This window comes from Copidosoma floridanum, unplaced genomic scaffold (genome assembly GCF_036245765.1).
Source record: "Copidosoma floridanum isolate Cflo_tuat_1 unplaced genomic scaffold, Cflo_Japanese_pri ptg000006l, whole genome shotgun sequence".
Lineage (NCBI taxonomy): Eukaryota > Metazoa > Arthropoda > Insecta > Hymenoptera > Encyrtidae > Copidosoma > Copidosoma floridanum.
The window spans coordinates 21,748,558-21,764,992 of record NW_028321883.1 but is presented as its reverse complement, the minus strand read 5'-3'; the positions used below and the strand labels follow the sequence as shown (position 1 = coordinate 21,764,992).

Genomic DNA, 16,435 nt, shown 5'->3' with positions numbered 1-16,435 from the left:
TTGTAGTTAAAGCACTATTCTTTTCAATATTATGTGTGAAAATGCTTACACTGTCAAATTTCGTTTATTAATAGAACAGCGTTTCATCCTGTACAAAATCAAGACTCAAGGCCCTTATTAGGTTCAAATAATTAATTGTCGATTAAAATTGCTAATTCGTTGATCAAGCATTTAAGGCATTACCAACGTTGCCTACTTATAGTAGCGACTTAATATTTGAACCTGATGAGGGCCACGCATCTGGATTCCCTACGGGTTAAAGCGTTGTTCCAATAAAATTTGTTAGTATAACTGTTGGTTTACATGTATTATTATTTATCATTTACTATCATTCGAGCTACTAATAAACACTGTACTTTTAACTTCTTTTTTGAAACCATTTGGTCAACCATTTCATTTCAGAGAAAAAAATGTTTGCATTCAAATTTTTTATTTTTACATGAAGCCCTCATTAATTTATAACAAGAGCTGCCCAAAAAAATTTTATTTGAATTTTTATTAATGTGTTATTCTCTGTTTTGTATTATTCACATTTACTGCATCAACAAATTACCTAAAATGTTGAGTTCCCTGGAACATTAAAAAAAATTTTATATACCCTTTTACAATATGTGTACTGCTTACGTGATAAGTTTATTTTCCTATTCCAACTAATTATTAACTTTTCATGTATAGTATGTGACCAAACACATGAGCCACGTTAACTTTGTATTCATAAAGCATGGGCAGTGTATTTTTGAAGTACTTTGTATAATTTTTTTTTTTTTTTTATTACTGAACGGTAGAACTAAAATGTTATAATTATAAAGAATTCTTTCATTTTTTTTCCATTCATAGGGACAAGTTTATAATATGCACATTAGTTTCTATTCTACATGAGATCATTTATTACATACATACAAATTTTTTTTACTGTAAATCCAAATATAAGTGTAAATTTTTTTCTTGGTATTTATTTATTAGTTTTTTTCTGAAAATGAAGTGATTTGTTTTTTTATGATAATATGTAGTAATGAAAGATTTATTTCTTGACTTTTTGACAAACTAAAATTTGACCGATTACCTAATAACCACTTTCCGTACATATCATCAGCTTTCTATTGTGTGTCGAGATAAAAGTTATTAATATATCTCCTACAAAATTTAGTAGAAACAGACAAGTAAGGTAAGATACACCATTGACGGGCGGTCGAAGAAATAAAATTGGTCAAACTTGATCCGTACTAAAAATTTGTTATTTTTAATGAAAAATTAATACTAAAAATGTTATTCGTAATAACCATAATATGATATTATATTAGGTATATTATGAGAAAAATTTGAGAAAAAAAATTTTTTTTTTATTCTTAAATTAGGTTACACGTCGATCATCTTGCTACATAAAGATAAACAGACGGACAGAGTTAAATATAAGCGTAAATAAATTAAGGAATAGTTAACGTAATTTTAAAATAGTTTTTGAATACTTTATATGATATTTTTTGATATCCTAAATTATAACCTTGCTGTAAGTTTTGTTTGATCAAAAGACAAAATAAAAATATTGTAACTAAATCACAACGCATAGATATAATTATTGTTAACATGATCATAATAAATACTGTATGAAATAAAGCTGAGTTGGACAATACGTATGTATTTTTTAATTGTATTACTGCCGTTATCATAAAAGAACAAGTTATTCCATATTATTTTGTAGACTTCTCTTAATCCAATGAACCATAAAACGTCAAAATGTTGGTAAAATTTTATTTTAAACAATGTATTCGATATTATTTTCTGTATTACATTGAGATCATTGATAGTTAACTTGATGACAGATAAAAGAATCATTTTCACTATTGGCTGATAACTGGATGCTGATAAAGGATAGTAAAGAACGAGAAATAATGAAAAAATGTGCCTTACAAGGAAAAAAAATCGCTTTCATCTACTTAAGTATGGGCTATTTTTATTATTTTTTATTATTTATATTTTAATAATTATTAACAAGCTATGTTAAAGTGAACCTGGAACTTTTTGTTTGAATCATAATAAAAAAAAAAAAATAAGGATGAGTTTAAAAAAAGAGTTAATACTTTCTGTTGTGCTTGTATTCGATATTAGACTGAAAATATGAAAAAAACTTTGAATTCGTAAATGACAGTTGTAAATATATAATATGTAAGTATGTACACTCAGTGGAACTCTGATCTGTCCCGGACCCTATTTCGGAACTATGGCGTGAAGTACTGTTCAATAATAGGGTCTGGGACAGATCAGAGTGTACATAACACCTCCATACGCACATTTACACTTGTCCTATATTTATGTTAGTGGTTATGTCGCACTGAAAACATTTTGGTTTAAACTGTGGTATATCGGATAACAATTTAATAAAGATCTGATGTCTAAAAAAAAAAAGAGTTGACTTATGATAAAAAATGCTATTTAATATTACTCGCAAACATATATAAATTTTTAAAAATTTGCATTAAAACTTGAATGAAAATGATCTAATATCTGTTTTACATGAAGTGTTGAAAAAGCTATAACTTTTTAATGATAATTTTGATTTTAATTAAACTAAACAGTTTACAGTTTATATTTTTGACGTACAGCCGAATACTTTATCCCCTACAAAATTTAGTAGAAACAGACAAGTAAAGTAAGATACGCCATCGACGGGCGTACGAAGAAATAAAATTGGTCAAACTTGATCTTTACTTAATTTTTTTTATTTTCAATTGAAAATAAATTTAGAAAATGTAGAGTGATACCTTATTATTGTATTGCAATATTTTATTTGTAATAATCATATGAGGTAGAAAAAAACTTTTTTTTGGTTATCCTAATAAATATATTGATTGAGGGCTTCAATGCTTAGCTAAAAAAGACTTGGGGACAATCATTGCAGGAAATGAAAAACTAGAAAAAAATTTTTGTGTGAAAGTCAAAATTTAGATAGTCATCGATTGTTCATGAATAATTTAAAAGATTTAAATTCGCTTGTATGTGTCATAAACCTGTTTGAAAATACACTGGTAGTAGGAATCGATTTATTAAAGCTGTTATTGATTAAAAACGTAAATTTTTCATCAATTTATCGTGTAATGATATGATTATATAACAGTTTTATTTTATTTAACGTAACGATTGCTTTTAATTATCATTAGCTTCAATTGTATGAAGACAAAATGCATTTATTTTTCCAGTTTGCTGTGTTTTATGCTCTTCGTACGTAATCCTTGCTCCAGCGTTCATCAAACTTTTGAACTTATGGAAGCCATTAAATGAAACTCGTCCCTTACCTATAATGATACATTTTGATTGCGGTGTCGACATTATGGAATATTATTATACTATTACGATAATATATTTTTTCGCCACGATATTTCTTTTAATAACCACAACAGCATGTGACACAACTTATTTTAACCTTGTACATCAGAGTTTTGGGATTTTCTCCATTGTCAAGTAAAATACAATTTCATTTAGTTAACTCATTTTATAAATATTGTCAATTAACTTTATTTATTTCGATATTTCAATATGAATAAGTAAACATTTGACCTTATTATTAGGTATCGCTTGCATAAGGCAGTCGATAATTGTGAAGCCGGTACTGATTGTTACTTTCCAATCATTTCAGCTATTAAAATGCATAAACAAGGTTTACAGTTAAGTAAACTTTTGATAAAAATTTTGTCATATTTTATTGATTAACGTACTCTGAATTGAAAATTTATTTCCAAGGTTTCTAGATACCGTTGACGTTTCTTACAAGTACATTTTGCTGTTAACAGTTGGGTCCACAATTCTGGCTCTTAGTTTAATACCACTTTATGTAAGAATATTATACAAGCATAATTACTTGTAACTTTACTATTTTATACAATATGTTTATGATTTCAGATTTTGCAGGTGTTAAATCAAGTCGAATGCGTCATCAAAGGTTCTTTATTTGAATTTTTACTATTAGTACATTTGTTCTTTCTAATGTGGTGTGGACAATTGGTTATAGATAAATGTAATCACTTAAATGCTTTCGTGTAAGCCAACGTAACTTTGTACATTATGTAATTCACTGCACGATGTTTTACTCACTTATGCTCCTTACAAAAGAAGCTTTGTACGAGTTGTAAATAACAGATCAACTATACTAGAATACCGTACATTACGTCACAGGGACTCAAAGTACAGTATCAATCGCGTCTTTTTAGGTGCTCAAGTTCGTACTTTGCACCTTTGGGACGTACTGTACTATTTTTCTGTAAATTCTCGAATTAACTTTTAATAAGCAAGTATTTAATAGTAAAAAAAATTACAACGGCTATTTTAAATTTTGCAAAAAACTGATTCGTGATACATTTTTAAATGAAGACATTAACAACATTCAAGAATTAATGTACATTTGCTTATCACAGGGAGTAATAGACTAATAAGCGGCAATCAAATTTTAAATAACCTGTATTAGTGACATTAATTATAGGTAACTTGAACTTAAGTATAGAAAACTTTGAGAGAAGACTGGTTTTTTTTTTTTTAGCGTCAAAGTGTTTAGTTGTGCAAAGTAGAAATATAAGAATACAAAGTTTGAAAGAGATAGATAAGACTTGGCTTGATAATCCAAGATGCGTTTTAAAACCAGACATACCTATTTTTAACCATAAAAAATAGATGAAAAAAAGCAATGAAATTAGAGTATAAAGTTATCACAATTGTTAAAAATCGGCTAATACTAAAATAATGGATTGAACTTCTACAAGTAACTTTTCCCTTATTTTTTTTATAAAAATTAATGTTTTTCCTGTCACTGTAGCAGGAAAGTTTTTTTTTTAATGCTAGAGACTTTTTCTGTTATCTTGACAGACTTTTTATTAATTTGTAATTGGCTGGATATTCGTTCATGAGTAAAATATTTTTTTTATTCAGTTTTAGGGACAGAAAAAAGGTTATTACGTGACAAAACTGTAGGAACAAAGTGTGAGAAAATGTATTATATGAAGTATGCCATATTATGTTCATGATAGTGTACGCTTTAAAGTGCTTATACACTTATAAATTAAGTTTAGTTATCATTTAAAGTTATACATTTTAAATAATCTAAAGCATTGTTAAAAATAGAGCAAATACAAGCTCATTTCTTCTTACTAGTATTTTTTTGTACTTTTTTTACCAAAAAACATTAAAATACTTATTTATTAGGCGTCTGAATTATTTCATATTTTTTTATTTTTAAAATATTAAGACTTATTAGTTATCACATGTGATAAATTTTTCTCAAAGATAATATAAGAATTCATTATTTTGTTAGCTCAAAAAAACATGTAGAGTGGGTCTTAAAATAATTTTTTTCATTTTTTTGTAGATACAAAATTCACTGGTATACTTTATCAAAAAAGTCGAAAAATTTAATTAAATTCATGCTTTTAAAATCTTCAAAGCCTTGTACATTGACCGCTGGAGGTGTATTTGTGATGAATTTTGAGAATTTAGCAAAGGTAAATATCTTTGTTTGAATCCAACGTAAAACATGTATAATTTAATTTTTTTAAATTTACTGCTTACAGGTCATAAAAATAACCTTGTCCTACTTGACAACTTTTCTTTCAATTCGATAGAGGACTTATCAACATAATATAGAAATAGTTATTGTTCTGAAATAAAATATTTATTACTGATCAATTATGCATGTTGCTTACTTTTCGCTTATATGTATATCTAAATGTTTTTAAACTGATGTTATTTCTTGTGGTATAATACGCCATGTTATACAACTAAATAAATGCATTATAAAGAAGGTATTCATTTTATTGCTTGATTATGTTTGGAATCGGTTTATTATACTGTTTTTCAGATGTTTAATTGTTTAAAAATCTCAATTGTATATAAAACCTTAAGGAAAAATTAGGTTAAATTTTATACTTATGATGATAAAACGATTTGTAGGATAATGCTTTTAGATAAACATTGTATTTTATTTTTTAAAGGATTAGACAGATCAAGTTTAATTAATTTATATTTTTTTACTCATAAGAAAATATTTAACGGAATGAGGGTAAAAAAATTCTCTTTGGTTCAAAGAATTGGGTCGCTCAGTGATAAGATAAATTGTATTTCTTTTTTTCCAAGAAATTCGGATGTTTTCTCCCCCTATCTCTCTCTCTCTTCCTCTTTCTCGGAGGCAGCACAAGGCTTACGATCAACTAGAGATAGAACGACGCTTCTATACCGTTTCCCTCGGATCTCTCTCTCTCTCTCTCTCTCTCTCTCTCTCGCGTATCGAGCACTGAGTGCTATAGGTTCTACGGTCGCTCGTACCAACCGACAGCTTATCACTTTGCAGCTAATGCCGCAAAACCGGTTCTTTTGTCGAAAAAACAGCGAAAAGATCAAGTACTCGGTCAAATTGCCCGATTGTTTGCGATAAAAAGTACAGAAAATGCCAGGAAGGGAAAAGAGATACCGGAATTGGCATGTGTACTAAGAGAGGATGAGAATTTAGATTTTTCGTAAATGAAGTCCCAATTTTGAAAATTTATCCCAACATTCTTTCGTATTCAACAAAAATTGATTGAACGCGGTGAAAAGAGTTTCACTCTGATACCCATTAATTAAATACACGAGCGATTTATTCACTACGGCCAAATTGCGGTTAGCAAGACCTGCAGCAGGTTGGCAAAGATGAATATTGTGAAAGTATCAGCCCAGACGGACAAGCATTTAAAATTGGTGGAAAATGTTTCAAAGATGTTTGACTTGACGACAGTTTTCGAGCAGAAGCCAAAGCATACGTTTGCATGGAAAATTAGCTGTAATTCTGTTGAAAGTTCTGTTCATCTTTTCGGTCGCAGAAAAGATCAAGATGACGGTAGAAAATCGGCTCATAGAAACAGATTTTGTGCAACAAATAAAAATAAACAAATCAAAGACGTCAAGGAAAACGCGTTGAAACAGACGAGACAAAAAGAGGTAAAAATAAATGTGCCAACGAAAAATTACCAAAAACCATTTAATAGGCTTGTAGGTATTGATCCTGGCGTTAAAATCCCATTAGCCGTTTACACTGTGGATCTCGAAAAAAGAAAGTTGGCAAATCAATCCAGCCAAAGTGTCGATCCAAAAGGGTCTGACCAGTTTGACATGATTAGATACCAGTGGTTCAAATTTGCGTCCGGTATTTCGACCAGAAAGTGGCGTGCCAGTCATTACCACAGTATTATAAAAGAAAAAATAATAAAACTGCAAGAAAAATTCCCCAGTATAAATTTGCTGAAGAAAACGGAGAATTCGAATACAACCAAGTATAGAATAGATTATTATTTTGCCTTGGGCCCCGTGTACTGGAGAAAATTTTGGTCGCGTCAAAAATTTGACGCCAAGATAAGAAGTCGCAGTCTAGTCGACACTCTAATCAATGAAATTGTGTACGGCGATTATCAAGGAAAAGATAGAAAAAACGTTTGTACATTCTTGGCACTTGGAAAGACAAAAATAAGCGGGAAAATTTCAGGTCACGGTAGAGTACCCATGACACTAATAGTGAAGAGGCTAAATGATTTTTCGAAGGAGTATCCAAAAACCTTGGCTGTGAGTATATTAACGCATGACTTTGTCTTTTCTTTCACAAGTTTCAAATAATCAATTTCTCTTATCCACAGATTTACAATAGCGACGAATATTTAACAACTCACCTGTGTGCAGTCTGTTCCGAGCAGTTGTACATTGGATCCGGGCGAAACAGCCGATGGGCAGATTGCCTTAATTTCCTGGACCCACACAAATTTTCCAAATGTGCGTTGTCGTGGAATAGAGACAAAGTTGCAGCCAAGAACATTTTACAAAATGCAGTCCTGGCTTGCGACTTGGTCAAGGGACCACGTGACATCGCCAAACCCTTCAACTTCCGGCGCCCCAAGAAAAGCGAGCAGATCATCTCTGAGGCACAGCGAGTGCAGCTTAAAGAGTACGGGGTCTGTATTACTGGGTTTCCATTTTTTTTACGCATCCATTTATTCCTCGCAACACACACAATACGTATTTATGACAATAATAATTTGGTTCAAGTTTGCCGTTTGTAACCATGTCTTTTTTCCAACAGGTCCCGAGCTCGTGACGCGCATCCATCGTCAACAATCGACCAAAAAATATAATTATTGCCGCTTACCCGCGTGAGGTTTTTAACCGGCCAGCAAGGAGGCAGGCAAGGTCCCTTTAGGCCAAACCCTAAAAACCGCAATTTTTTTGTGAAATGCAACGAACTAACGAAAATAATCATAATATAAATAAAAATCAAAATAATTATTAAATTGTTCAGTAGCTCTACGCACGTGTATAAAAGTTTTCTCGTGCGTCAATAGTACTGCTTACTTTAAAAGAAGTATACATTTACATGGACACAAATATAATATTAACGAAGAGTTGTAAGTTTCCTGGAAAGAAAAAACAAACTCATTTTAATATCGAGTTTTTTAATGTTTAATAAGTGTTGTTATAGTCACTCAGAATTTACTTGTCCCAGGGAAAACATAAGAATCAGTTTATTATCAGTAAGAAACAAAACAGTAAAGTAATTGTGATGGACGAAAGTAAATTAAATCTTTATGATAGTAGATACATGCGTGCTTTTGTTTTTTTTTTAAAGATTATGGGATTATGGCCTTTTGAACCGCGTACGAAGAAAATAATTATTCGTATTCTGATTCTCTTTATAGTGACGTCATACGGCATCCCTCTTGTAAGAATACCACCAAATATTTTAAAACTAATCAATTTTCTGAAATGTATTGCACATAAGTTCATACGATTATATGATTCTTGACAACTCATCAGTTCGTTTTAATTAAAATTATAATTATACTTACTAAATAATCAACTAATAATTTTGGTTACTGCTACATTTATTTATTTTACCTTAGTAACAAAAATATATGTCGCTGATGAACCTTCCACTAAAAATATTATGAACGTCACTGCAATAAAGTAGAATATATTATCTGATGCTGATGCCTGGACTTTTTTGGAGTTTACAGTGCAGTTGTTTTTACAAATTTTATTTCAAGCGTATGTTTTATGTGTTTTTAAAGTCAAGTATAACTTTTTTTGTTTATTTACTAATAAAACTTTCATAACAACTTCTGACAAAACCGTTTACATTTTTTGGCACGTTATAAGGGTCCATCATGAGCCTTAAAAACATTTCTTCAAGTTGTCGAATGAATTTTTGGAATTAATAAATTTTTTGAAGGCAACTATACGGTTCATCCCTTTTCTATGTGTACTGTGATAGTTAATTTAGAAGTGAAATAAAAAAATTTCATTTTTGAAAATTTATTTCTAGCATCATTGACTTGGATTCGATTGAATTAATGTATAAACTAAAGAAAGTTTAAAGTATTTATGTTAAAATTTCAAGGTAGCTAATGTTTTGTGTACCATTATAGTATACAAATAGTGACGAGAATGAATCAAAAAAGTTTTTCAATTGTTAAAGTGACTTTGCCATGTATATCATTATGTTCATCCCACAATTTATTAGCAAAATAAAATACTAATAATTTTTCTAGCTGTCAATAAGTAAGGGGTCCTGATTGGCACCTAACAACTCATATTATTGTCTTTTGTTTGTAACCGTGTGTAAGTGCAGGGCTAGTTTCTCGATTCGGACTTGAGTATAATTTTTGTGTATCAAGTAGAAAATCTGAAAAGAAAGGAGTAAATATACAAATATATGCGTATTAAATAAAGTACTTGCATTTAAAAAAAATTTCGTTATTTCTCTGGAATTCATCGTATTATTGCACTATAGTTTTTAAATTTAATCTCCGATGTTTCTTTAACTTTTGTGCTATGTTAGAACTATTCAGGGACAGGATATTATGAATTCATATGTTATTTTCAACAAACAATAATCTATGTGCATGACTTAGTAATTAAAAAAATTTTTCCTAAGTAGCTTGAATATTAAAAAATTAAAAAATCTTAGATTCAGTTGCATTTTACTTATCATGACACACATCAACACAAGATTTATTTTTGAATATCTTATTTAGTACAGAGGAATGAATATGTGGTGTGGAAAAAAATTCAACTATTGCCTTGAAAATGCTGGAATGCTCATTACCATAAATTTTCTCCTTGTCAAGTATTGTGGTTCTCTCATGCTGTTCGAGCAAAAAGTAAGTTTGCAATTGTTCTTGTGTATAATTTGATGCCTTTATAAAACAAGAGATACCTATTCGATGGCCTTCGAAAAATGCACTATCTATAACATCATTGCAGTTCCAGAATGGGTTAATAATATTAGCCAATTTGTGGTCAATGCTTCGAAATAGAGATGAAAAAGAAATAATGACGAGAATAACACAAACAGGAGATAAGGCTGTGAGATTCATAGTTGGTAAATAATGTAATACGTTATACACAATTAAATAAATAACATAAGTTATTACATATAAGTAATAAGTTGTTATGCAAATTTAAATTGAAATACACAATCACATGGGTGCATGTGTAGAATCTACAGGGTGACCTATATTAAAAAAAGCACCTAAGTAACTCTACGTTAAGGGCCTACATTGAAAAAGTGTTTAGACAAAGGTTGTTGTCTAACTTTGAGGAGGCTATCGGCTGGTGGTATATTGTTTCCCCGTGAGGTCCACTTCCAAGGTCATCTCACGGTGAAGCCGGGTTTTCAGTACAAACTCTAATTTTTTACTACGGATTTAGAAAGTGAGAAACGCTATGTCCAGATATAATTTATTCTAATAGTAATCCCAAGATAATTTAAGGTCGTTTCACCGTACAAATGTCAGTAAAGTTGAAGTTCTACTGTTTTCTTCCAACTTCGAGTTATAGGTAAAGTGATTTTCTTTAATTTGAAGAAAATCACACAATTATTTAGGTTTAAATCTTGTTTTTCACTTTGGGGTCAAGTATCTAGGTCTTGCTATGTTCAAAAAGCTAATAAATTGTAGTGAAGATTAATTTTTTTTGTTACTAAGAGATCAAGATTCTATTAGCGTATAGTGTCACTTTAGATAAAAAAAATTCAACTTTACTACGATTCATCAATTTTTCGAACGTAGCAGGACCTAGATACTTGACCCCTAGGTGAAAAACAAGATGTAAACTTAAATAATCGTGCCATTTTCTTCAAATTAAAGAAAATCACTGTACCTATAACTCGAAGTTGGAAGAAAACAGTAGAATTTTTACTTTACTGATATTTGTACTGTGAAATGACCTTAATTCACCTAGGTTTTCCACGATATAAAATAAAATCTGCGCGCAATATTGGCTTACTAAATCTGTAGTAAAAAATTAGAGTTTCTAATGAAAAATCGAATTTACCTTGAGATAACCTTGGAAGTGGACATCAAGGTGAAACAAAAAACCAACGGACCTCAAGCACTCCACAAAAAAGAATATGATTTAATATTTCCATGAAATCGTACATACGGCACCACGGCGTTCAAGTGAAGAAACATTTTGCAGGATACAGATCAAAAATAGTAAAAATCATTTATATTTTAAACGTTTTTGACTAATAGCTTTTGTAAGTTTTTAATAACATAAATTTCTTTCATACGTAGTTAGAAGTAGTTAGAATTATATGTTTTTCGGGGAAAGTTCTGATTTAACATTTTTTGATGAAGAGACCTAATTATGTTATTTTTGTTAATGGTGAAGATATCCGCACCCGAAAGCACAGGTATCTGGTAGGCTTTTGTGAACTAAGTACAAGTCACCTTTAAACTATTTCCAGAAACTAAGAGGATATCTGCAGGTAACAGATTACTTCAAAGATTTTTTGTGCAAGAGTTTCCGTGAGTTATAATAGCGGATTTTATTGAATTCATCGAGTTAGCGCGAATCCCCATTTTTGTGCAAACCAATCAGAACGCAGATTTTCCATGATAACGCTAATCGATAGCGATTATTATTGTTAGTAATATTATTATTACTACTAGTTTTGTTGTTATTATTATTATTATTATTATTATTATTATTATTATTATTATTATTATTATTATTATTATTATTGAACTTCTCTGTTGTTCGTGAGGTGATGATGTTATTGCTGTTACTCAAGAAATTATTGACATACGAAGTAATTACTTATGAGTGTTGAAAAAATTTTGTTTTCGAAAATTCATAAAAAATTTATTAGTCTGGACTCTTAACTTGTTAGATGCGATTAAATTTTTTTGATTTATTTAATAGTATAAACATCATTGTGGTAAAAAATTAATTATTTATTTTCAGGTATGTCAATTATTTTTATGTCCACAAGTTATTCGATGATTGTGGCTCCAAACCTTTTAGACATTTTAATGCCTTTAAATGAATCACGTCCGAAGTTGATGGTCATCAATGCCGATTTTGGGGTGGATCAAGAAAAATATTATTACGAAACATTTATTGCCACTATGATATTTTTGCACACATCATCTTCTATCATCGCAATTCTATCAGCAGCTCAGATAATGTTGATCCTTCAACTTAAAGGAATGTTTGCTGTCGTAAAGTAATTAACTTTATTAAATACAATAATTGTTGTACGTATTAGTAATTTATTTCAGTAATTGTGATAGCTAGTGATGATAACTGGTGACTGTTAAATCATTGTTACTGTCGTTATAATAATGATGTTTTAATTCAATGTCTTTAACTAGAAATTACAATATAATAAACCGTGTAGCTAAGGGATAAAATTGTACTGAGTATTCATATAAGCTATATAATGTAGACTTATAAAAATTGTAAGTTTTTTGTAAGTTTTCTCAACTGTAACTGAGCTTGAGTTCTTATCAACTTTGTTCAAAAGTACTTTTTTAAGTTAAAATTTACAATTGACACCCAATATTTAAAAAAAAACAAGTAGGCGAGAAGAAGTAATATTACCGACTGCCAGAGTGTGTTTTGACCAATGCTAAGGAGCAGTATATATTACGTACCTTGGGAGACAAGTAAATAATGTTCTCTAGATCAAATGTAAATTTTCACTCGTGGCGAAGCTTAGTATGCAATACGTTGCTCTTGCGCAAGCTGGCAGTGGTTATCAGTTTTTACCTGTGACGTGGTAGCTAAAGCTCAAAGTAAGATGGTTTAATGGCAGTTTTGATTTGTTGGACATTCCAGTTTATGAAAACATTTATTTCACGCAATTCGAAACTGTTAAAATTTTAGGTTTTGCAATTAAAACGAGTTTTACAACAATTTTTTTATTCCTTTGAAGTACAAGAAAACGTGTCTTAACACTTTAAGCTAATTACAACTTTAATATATTTGCCAAACTGCTTGCCACTGAAATAATATGTTTTACTTTGTTTTACTTTTAGTTACCGATTAATTGAAGCATCTAATCATGCACAAGATGATGATTATGTATATTCTACTGTTATATCAGCAATACGACTACATCAAGTACTGTATCAGTTAAGTGGTAACAACAAAAACGTTATTGAATAATAAATAATTTTCTAAAATATTGATTCTTTGGTAAAGATAGTTCTGATGGTGTTTTAAAGTCCTTACAACGGTGCATGAGTTCAGATTAATTTTTTCAATGAAAAAGTAGTTAACGTTTCACTAAAATAGTTTTTTTTTCAAAGGGTTTAGTACAAAAGTTGAGATTATAGTTGAAGCCTTTTCTAAAATTGTAACGACAAGTAAACTTAGTTGACCATTATTAACGAGAAAAAACAATTCTCATAATATAGCTTACTCATTTGCCCGGTACCGAACTACTTAAAGGTGACATCTAAAATATAAAACCTGTGAGATATATTTTACAAAGTGGATCCTTCAATTACTTTTTTTTTTGCACTGTACATGATATGACAAATAAGTTAAAGATACTAATAAAATTTTGAAAGCAAAACTTTTCACTAGAGCATAGAAATTCATTCCAAATTAAGTTGACTTAACCGTAATGTCTGATTCCCGAAGCTAAAGTGAGACGATAATGTAAATTTAGTTGTTCTCATTCAAAATTCTTAAAAATCTTGTGGAATATCGTTTATTAAATATATATTTCAGCACCCGTATTCAACATTTAAGTAGTAATATTCCGTAGGAAAAGAAGTTAGTTATATCTTTCTATCTTTCTATCCGACATTTAAATAAAAAAAAGGATTTATTGTAGTACTTTTAAACTTTTTTCTTAACATAATTAAAAAATAATTTTTACAACACTGATGAAATGTTGACAAACAGTTGATAAGACTGCTTTTTTATGATTTTGTGGGATTTTGAACAAGGAAAAAATAACATGAAGAGTTTAAGACGTTTAAGGGACGACTAAGTAATTGTGAGAGGATCAAAAATATTGAAATGTTGAAAATAACGGAAAAATCTAACTATTTTTATTTTACTTTATCGTATAAATTATAAACTAAAGACTTTTACGATAAAAATATATTCATAAACTCTTTCTATGATTGGATTTAAAAATAAAGTAATAATTACGAATTGTTATAGGTTAGTGGAGGTCATTGAAAGTGTATTTTGTTGGTCTAATTTTTTTGCTATATCTTCATTCGTACCTCTGTCATGTGTAATGATAACCTATGTAAGTATCTAATTTTTTATTAACATTATTAGGAATTTTAAAAGAATATATATTTTATAAGCGCATTTGCATAAAATGTTTGGTTGAATTTTTAAATCTTTTTATTATTCAAGTATTGAGTAGCTTTGTGGCAGCACATTTATACATATTTATTGGTCATTAGGGTAACATCTATTATTTCATTTTTCTTCTTAATAAATATTGTGGCAATAAGTAACTTTATAAGTGAAAATAAAAGTGTTTTTAGTGATTGGGAGAACAAGCATTAATTATTAAGAGAAATACAAAAAATTTACGTATATTTTCAAGGTTGATTATTCATTACTTTCTAACAAAATGTAAAACTACTAGTTGTCCTCTACTTGCAAACATAGAATTGAATTATACCATTAGGTTAATATTGAAAAAATGACCTAAATAGTTGCAAAAGGAACATCGTTTTTAAACGTTAATTTGAAGTATGTATCTTTATCATTAGAAAGATAACCTTACAAAAAATATATATATTATTTAGAAACATGAAGTAACTTCTAACGTAATAATCAATATAAAATAATTTCTTTATTGCATAAGATTAGGTCGGAAATTTTTGATAAAAAGCACAGAAAATGTTACATTTTCAATCGGATTTGGTAAAATAAATCATACTTATTTTTAGATAACATATGATTGTAGAATTCCAAAGCTTATTTTCAGACTATGATTAGCCATTTTCAGTTACAAAAAGTGATATTATCTTAACTAAATAATATTTCAATGAGTTAATAATTGAAAATTTGTTTTTAAATTGTCAACTGACCTTGTAAATATGGCTATAATTTGTATTGATAATAATAATTACTTATAAATAAAATTTTTTATAACCTTAGCATTCTGAAATACAATTACTCTAATCGTTTATGCAAAGGCTGACCTCTACATTAAGAGACATATTTTTCATGAAAAATCCGTAAAACTAAGTTTGAATATATTGTTGTATACAATTATTTTTTAGTTTTTTGAAGAGGACAACTTGGAAATATTGGACTTGATGAAAATATCTGCGTGCGTAATAGACATGCTCATGATCATGACATATTTAATGTATACAGGTCAAATGATAACGGATGCGTCTCTGTCAGTTTTTTGGAACTTGTAAGTAAAAAACGCTTACCTTATTTATTTCAATTTAAAGCAGAATTATCAATTTATTCACTTCTTCTCATAAGGCATGCATCAAAATGGTATCATTTATCCGCAAGATCTAAAAAATTGATAAAATTCATGATGCTACGATCTATGAAACCATGCTACTTAACTGGACTGCTTTATGCATTAAATATTGAAAATGAGGGAAAAGTACTAGTTTTATTATTGCCACTTTTGTTATCGACATCATAATTAGTTGTGTATAGGCATTAGATTTTTTATTATTAAAAATACAATCACCTTTCAGGTAATGAAGACAGTAATATCTTACTCCACGGTAGCCATATCACTCCGAAAATAAATAGTTCAACGAGTAACATAATAATTATGTAGTCTCTTTTGATGAAGATAGTTTCAAAATATTTTTTAATAATCCTTGTTTTAATGTTAGTGAGTAACAAAAAATAAATTTCAGAATCTTGTGCAAAGAATTATTATTTTATTACTTTTTATGAATTATTATGATTATTGATGTTATTGTTGCTATAATTTCAAGTATCCTGTTTTACAGACCTATTCGCATTTTTTTACATAGGTTCTATGAAAATTTGCTTTCCAAAAGTATAAAATAAAGATTCCTTATAACACTACGGAACTTAGTATCCTGCAATCACCTATTCCTTTAACTTTTACTCCCTGAACACTGGAAAGAGATAACTTTTCACCCTTCATAAATATCTGAGTCTCAAA

At 29.3% G+C, this 16,435-nt stretch overlaps 1 protein-coding gene across 1 annotated transcript; it reads left to right on the top strand.

Annotated features, from left to right (window-relative positions):
• Positions 1–10,365: 10,365 nt before the first annotated feature.
• LOC149375587 (uncharacterized) lies at positions 10,366–15,937 on the top strand. Its single transcript, XM_089598787.1, has 3 exons — positions 10,366–10,381; positions 12,250–12,472; positions 15,766–15,937. The coding sequence occupies exons 2-3, from the start codon at positions 12,252–12,254 to the stop codon at positions 15,935–15,937; spliced, it is 393 nt and encodes a 130-aa protein (XP_089454913.1). The 5' UTR covers positions 10,366–10,381; positions 12,250–12,251.
• The last annotated feature ends 498 nt before the right edge of the window (positions 15,938–16,435 follow it).